The sequence below is a fragment of the Halyomorpha halys genome, unplaced genomic scaffold (assembly GCF_000696795.3).
Source record: "Halyomorpha halys isolate HHAL.00 unplaced genomic scaffold, Hhal_1.1 Scaffold2226.1, whole genome shotgun sequence".
NCBI classification, from domain to species: domain Eukaryota; kingdom Metazoa; phylum Arthropoda; class Insecta; order Hemiptera; family Pentatomidae; genus Halyomorpha; species Halyomorpha halys.
This window is the reverse complement of record NW_027112210.1, coordinates 31,605-39,064: the sequence shown is the minus strand read 5'-3', so window position 1 is coordinate 39,064 and position 7,460 is coordinate 31,605. Positions and strand designations below refer to the sequence as shown.

Here is a 7,460-nt window from a genome sequence, read left to right as displayed (position 1 = left end):
TTTGGCAAATATCATTGAATCTACTTTATGTTCATTTTCCTAGCTTCAATTTGAGTGCTAATTGAATAATGAGTGCATCTGGTGGTTCCTCAGATTTTCCAAGAACAATTTTTTTCTAAATTATTAAAAATCAACATTTTATTATCAATAAAATAAAATTTGGACAATGAAATATTATATTTCATATTTGTCTACTAGCCCTCGAATTGAAGTTAGGTAAATGTACCATTAAGTAGTTTCTAATGATTATCTTTATTCGTTGCAGTTTCTATATTATTTGCCAAAATAAATTCATGTCATGTGGATTTCTAATTAGTTGAAAAACAAATTTTGGTATTATTGGTGTAATTTTTTTCAGTACAAGATTTTTTTTTTATAGTTTCTTAAAAACAGTTCAAGATGGCGACTAAAAAATGCATTTTGCATGCTTAGGTTTTCTATAAATTTAGTATGTCAAAAGAATACCAACAGCGAACAATAAAAATCTAACCAAATCTTTGTGGGAATTAGTTCCAAGTTTTTCTTCTCTACTGACAAGAAAGCAAGATGTATAAGGTGAATATATGATGTAAATAGGATTTTTTCTCCTCTTGGGCTCTTTTATTCCTTATTACTATTCCATATTACTTATCTAACTTATATTGCTTAAAGGCATAAATTGAGAGAGAAGCTTTTAATGTATACTTCCTTGGTAACTATCAATAGTTGGGTCTCTGTTTCTCCAATGTTAACCACAAAAGAAATCCTTGGTCAGCAATTATGGAGGCTGAGCTAGAGAGGTTGAGAGCTTTGTAAGGAGTTTCATGTAAAGTTATCTAGATACTTTAGGAAAAAAAAAAATATATGAAACTGCAAAAAAAAATTTAAATATGCAATCAATATTGCTAAAAGTACTGTCTGCATACAGAACAGTAGATCATAATAATAAGCAAAATGATTTAAATAGAACAAGTACATAATCATCGTCTATTTATTCCTAATTTGTGTTGAAAGATAACCCTTTAATAAAAAAAAATCAATTAAATTAAAACTCATTTTCCAACTAGTATAATTAATAATAATAAATCTAATTATCTTTTTATTTTTTAAAATGTGAGACTTTGATGGATAAATGAGTATCTACCAATAACATAATGGAAATACCAACTTCATGCATTTTAAATAAATTATACAATGCATGTACAAATTATATATTATTATTTTTATGAAATTTAATATAAAATTATAAAATCATAATAAATAATGTTTCAAAATGTATGTTATTTGAATCCATGAGGGTATGGAATGCACCTGGCATATAGAAACATGTCTTCCCTTTAGAAAGTTTGTGTATTGTTCCATAATTTTATTTTAAGTACCAGAATACATAATATGAAAATTCTGCTGAGTCTGCAACATCTTAATCAAATGGAATGAAGTTCTTTCCTATTCCTGAGAATATGTAAAACATATCATTTATTTATTTTTTTAATTTTCAAAAAATTCATTTTACTTTATCATGCACCACTAAAATAGAATATTTTTAGAGTTTTCATTTAAGTAGTATATTAACATTATATTTATTTATTTTATCAGAAACTATTTAGCAAATATCAAATGTCTGAAAGCAAAATCTTCTTTTTAGGATTTGCGAGCAACGATACTCCCTATTTTTCATTTAGGGTGTCTTTTACATTAGATTATACCCCCTCCTTACCGTTATCAACAGTGGGGAAAAATAAAAAACTGTTACTATCGCAAACCAGGTCGATCTGGTAATAAAGGAATATACAAGTATTTTTCGTTTAGTTATAGTCATTTACAAAAATTAAAGATGGGACCTTCAATAATTTATTTGATTAATTTGAACATATCAGTCTCTTTTAGATTATTTATATATTTTTTTCATATTTGCGTCAACAGTGTAACAATAATTAGGATTCGCTGAGATTGCTTGTTGAGGAAACATGACTTCATTTAACTAATGACATACAATGAAACATCATCAATGCTTCCTTATATAAAATTAAAATGTTTATGTAGGCAATTAGGTTTATTTAGGCCCACTTGAATACAATGTAAGTTTTGTTCTTTGAATTGATGCAATGACGTCATCACTGTAGCACACAAGGCTTAGATTCTGTTTTCAGAATTATTTTTTATTATTGTTTGTTATTTAGAATAGCTAATAATTTACTTTTGGCTTCGCGTTCAATTCTCGATAGGAGACTATTGATTTTAAATGTATGCAGTTTTATTATCATTAAAATTACTTTTTTTTCTTCTCCTCATCTAAATTGATAAATCTAAAGAGGTCTATTTAGGTCTACGTTTTCCAATGACACTGTATTTTGAAATTTCAATTTTTCCTTCAACAAAGCAAATACAAGCTTAATATCTAAGAAAGAAAACTTCCGTTTTGATACGACACAAGTTATCTAATAGTTCGTCATATTAATTTTCCAGGATGGTTTGGTGTGAATAAGTTTACCATTATTCATTGCCATATTTACAAATGGAGGTTTTTATATTAATATTAGAAAAGGCTTACTAAATAGATAAAGACATTTTAATAATTTAGAGCCCGGGTTTCTCGTGCATTTTCACCAATTCATACTCAATGAAGCAAGGGGAGGCTGAGGTCGTGGAAACACCAATTTCAATGAAAATCTTTTTGATGATACAAGGTCGAAAAAAAATAGAACTTTAATATTAATGAAAACAATATTATTTATATATTAGTGCACACTATGAGCCAAGAAAAAAGAAAGTTATATAGTTTTAGCAATTCTTTTTTTATTCATATTCTGCCTTTACTGTGTACGAATTCAAAGATAATTGATACCAGTCGATTTGTTTTTTCGTTAAAATAAGAAAATAACGTTGCTGATCATATTAAATGTATGAAAAATTACAAAAACCAAAAGATGCTTCCAGTAAAGTCTAAAAAAAATTGTTTCTTATGAAAAACCGTACTTTAAATATGAATTTTCGTAGAAAGTTTTGGAGGACAATTTTTTTCTGCCAATGTTTTATGTTATCCTCATAATTTTATGCAAACACGACGTTACTACAACTGTTGGGAAGTTGAATGTCTACTCTTCCAACCCGTCACAATACCTTTTAGATGTGAGTAGTCTCAAATAGACAAAAACTCTAAAAATATTGTAGTTGATATTTTCAGTTATTTTGTTTAATTGATTTGATATTTTTAATTGGATTACACAAGTCCAGTTTATGCCGTTTCGTTTAGTTTATAGGATTCTGAACCACTCCTACATTCCAGTATAGATTGGTAGTGTGTTAGGTTGTTGCAATTTTTGTGATTTTCGAAAAGAAATATCGAAGGACCTTTGAAGAATAGCCTTGGAAGCCAAAGGCAAATTTGGATGAGCAAAAAACTTTTATTTTTTGATCACTATTAAAATTCGTACCCGAGATTGTGTTGTGGTGCAAAGAATGAATATCAAATGTAACGAATACTTATTCCTAAAAAAATATTTTACCTCAGTTAGAGCAGTCGATCCAAATTGTTTCAATATTGTACGCATATTATAGCGCAGTGGAACAAATATATATTAATCCATTTGTATTCTTATTTAGAACAAAGAAAAATAAATAAAAACTGCCATTTGTATTACATGAGTACACATGTATAAATATTAAAAAAAAAAAAACAGTTCCTTCCGATAAAATAGAAAAAAATTTTAAAAAGAAAAAGAACGTTAGATTCATTTTTAGTGCCCTAAAATACGAAATTCCAAATAAAAAAAATATTTTACCAGACCGGTTTTAAAAAATATATTTGGTAAATGAGATTAGGCAGAAAAAATGGATGAATACTTTTTGTAGCCTGTGTAGAGAGGTTTATTTTCCATACTAGTCGATCTTGACCCATACTAATAATTGTTTCACATCTTGTTAAAAACAATGGAAATAAAATATCAAAACCAAACACCATTTATGCAACTCTTACAAAGTACTGTTACTATTATTATGGTTTTTAATGCTTTAAGTTTATATGAATTTGTTCATTCGAAATCAACATCTGTAAGAACATATGAATGACTAATTTCTTTATAAGATTTAAAGGTAATTATATATTTTCATTAAATTAAACCTCTTTAAATACTTCATAAACCATTGTAATTTTTCAGTATTCCTTTGCACAATGATGTATAAAAATAATACATATCTCTGCTAAGTTATTTGTGCCTATCGAAATATATATGTATAAATTGAGAACATAATCAATAGCAATGAAACAAATCTCCAAATTCCAAAGAATATTTGTTGCTAATACTTATTTTACAGTAAACAAAATATATTTCATGAATATAACATTCAATTTAGAGTCTGCACTTTGAATATCAGAAAAAAATGTCATAAAATAGATAACTATAACAGTCATTATTAAAACTGATAGATTGTAAAATATATTATAAGATACTTCAATAATTTCTATAATTATTCCGAATAATCGCCTATGGTAGTGAGGAAGGGAGGTCTACCCCCACCACCACAGTAGCCGCCTTGGGCGCCAGTCTGCAGTGATCCGCGGTTTTGTTGGTATATTTTCCTGTCTTGAGTTGCGATTTTTGCAGTAAATTTCGCCATGCATAGATATCAGCCTTATGAAGCTGCCCGTATCCACGAAAGACGTAATGCCAGTGATTCTTCTGAAGCTGGATCCTCAAGAGCAAACATAGATCAGGAACTAACCAGAAACACTCCTCTTAGCTCAGATACTTCTATTGATGCACTTGCTGCCCCCGCTATCGAAATTAATTGTGATTGCATTGTCGGACAGCTCAGAATAAAATCATTTATTGAGAGAGATAAAACTGAACAGATTGACATTTCTTTTCGTGGACGACCAATGCCTCCTTTAAATCTATTCTTGCCAGATCTTCCCGAAGCCGTGAACCAACTTTACCACATTTCTGATTGGATTTGCGCGTGTGCTAAATTTAATAAATTATTTTGCTGGCCATGTCTCCTTTTTGATAAAAACATCAATGGCTGGCATCTTTCATCGATTCGGAACATGAATGATCTAATCACATTAAAAGCTGACCACGAATCTACTTCAAGTCACATAGGTTCTTTGGTCAACTTCACCCTATTTCAGAACGATCCAACGTCGCCTGATCAAAACCATCTTGATGTGGAAAAATACAACCGCCTTGTTACTAAAAATAGACTTATTATTTCTCATCTTATTCGTATGATTTGCTATTTGACCCAACAAAAGTTGCCATTGTATTCAGAAGGAACAACGGCTGGGTCTGACAATTTTTCAGAATTATTGTGTCTTATGAAAAACATTGACCCTACTTTTAATCTTCTCTTAGAAGAATCGGAACGCTTCTCCAGTGTATCAAGAAAATTTTTGGACGACCTCTTAGTATCCATTTATGATTCGATCTTAATTTTTATAAAAAAAGATTTAGCTAATGCTAATTACATCACTTTGATCCTAGAAGAAATCAAATCGACTCCACGTGTGATTAAACTAGCTTCTGTTTTACGCTATACAGATATACATGGCGTTGTTCATGAAAGATTTATAGGGTTCTCTGAGCTACCAAAAGATAGAATGATAGTACACCATGTAAATGAGTTGTTGAAAAAATATTCTTGCGGCAAGATATTAGTTGGTTTCTCATTTGTTGGGCCAAGCTTTTTAGATATGAAAAACCAATTTTTGTTGGATCAGGTAAAGCTGGGACATCGAGAAGTAACATTCATCCACAGTTATTCTCACAATTCGTTACGAACCATATCAACATTCGTAGATTATAACTCTGAATCCAAGTTGTATTTTTCTAATTTATTGGACTTATCCTTTGTTTTTTCTAAATCGTCTTCTCTGCGTCTCAGATTGCGAGAAAGGATTAATGAAGAAGTTAATTGGAACTATGATGCAAATCTGGTTCATACAGTTTATAGATACAGGAATGTGATTCCTTTAGTATTAGAGCATATCGAAGAAATAGAAGTTTGGAGCCAAGAAATAATTTTGAAAGCTAGAAATATAAGTTATTATATGAGCACTTTCGAATTCAAAGTCTTATCATTATTTTTCCTTGACGTGTTTTCGATTAATATACCAATTTTTTCACTATGCATTAATGATGTATATGATATCGATCAATATTTGACAAATATTGACAATTTTGTCAAAGGAATGGATAATTTGACTATCCATTTCCCAATCATTTTGCAGAATATTTCAGCTGAGATGTATTCAATGGGGACTGAATTACCCATTGAACTGATGCGCAAGTTTGACAAAATTTTAAGAGGCCTCAGGACTACTATTATTTTCAAAGTGAAAAACCTAAAGTTTATTGAAGTAAGACTATTGAGGTTTATGGGTTTATTAGAACCAAAACATTTTGCTAACTTCTCTGAAACATTTCCACTGAGATTACTCAATGAAATTAAGGACACAAGATTTATGGACATGTTTGATATGAGAAAGCTTAAATCAGAACTGTATGTTGTTTACCAAACAAATTGTTTACGAAAAGAGAATATTTATGAATTTTATAACTTTATTAGATCATCTAATCTAAACACTATTCTACCAGAGACTTCTAAACTTGCCGAATTCATAGTAACATTACCTCTGGGACCTGCATCACCTGATCAATATTACTCGGCATCTAGCCGAATTAGAAAATATTTAGAGAAACCTTTGCTGCAGGGAATGTCTCCAACTGGGGCCATACTCTCAATTGAAAGAGTCTTTCTTAAGAAGCTGCTAAAAGATGTTGCATTTGAAAACAACATTATTCAAGATATTTCCAGAAAAGTAGCTGCAATTGAACTTGACTATATACCAAATATTTGATTTTAAAGAACTTCCTCTTTAGAAAACATCTAATATTTTTACAAAACAAAAATTATAATAAGTTAGCCGAATATTTTATTAGTTTTGCTGTTTTTCTGTAAAATTATTGTTAGCTGATTATTTGACTTAGATTGCTACCCATTGTTCTTTCTAAATTTCTATTATTACACTTGTTTAATTTTTTTCGTCTCTTAAGTTACTGATTATAGCTTGTGCCAAATTTGTTCAGATATTAATTTTATGTTGACCACTGTTATTGTTAATTTATTAAGACTAACAATGTCAATTGAGTCATATTTAGTGAGTTTCCCTAAGTAAATGTTTTACTTCTTGGGACAGTCCATTTTTCCTGTTCTTTGGGTTCTATAACGTGATTTTTTTTTTTAAATATTAATTTTTATTTTGGCTGTAATTATTTTCACTTTGAATATTATCTTAGTCAAATTTATCAGGACAAAGATATTGTTATAAAATAAGAGTTTATGTTTTATCAATAATATTTTGTCAATAAATGCCTTTCTTCTACTGAGTTAATTCTTTATATGCTACTAATTTATTTAGTTTATGTTTATTAATCCTATACCTTTTATTAGTAATAGTATTGGGTTGATCAGAAAGCAAT

At 29.3% G+C, this 7,460-nt stretch overlaps 1 protein-coding gene across 1 annotated transcript; it reads left to right on the top strand.

The window, feature by feature from the left end:
* Positions 1–4,594: 4,594 nt before the first annotated feature.
* LOC136796443 (zinc finger MYM-type protein 1-like) lies at positions 4,595–6,838 on the top strand. Its single transcript, XM_067050196.1, has one exon. The coding sequence runs from the start codon at positions 4,595–4,597 to the stop codon at positions 6,836–6,838; it is 2,244 nt and encodes a 747-aa protein (XP_066906297.1).
* Positions 6,839–7,460: the final 622 nt, after the last annotated feature.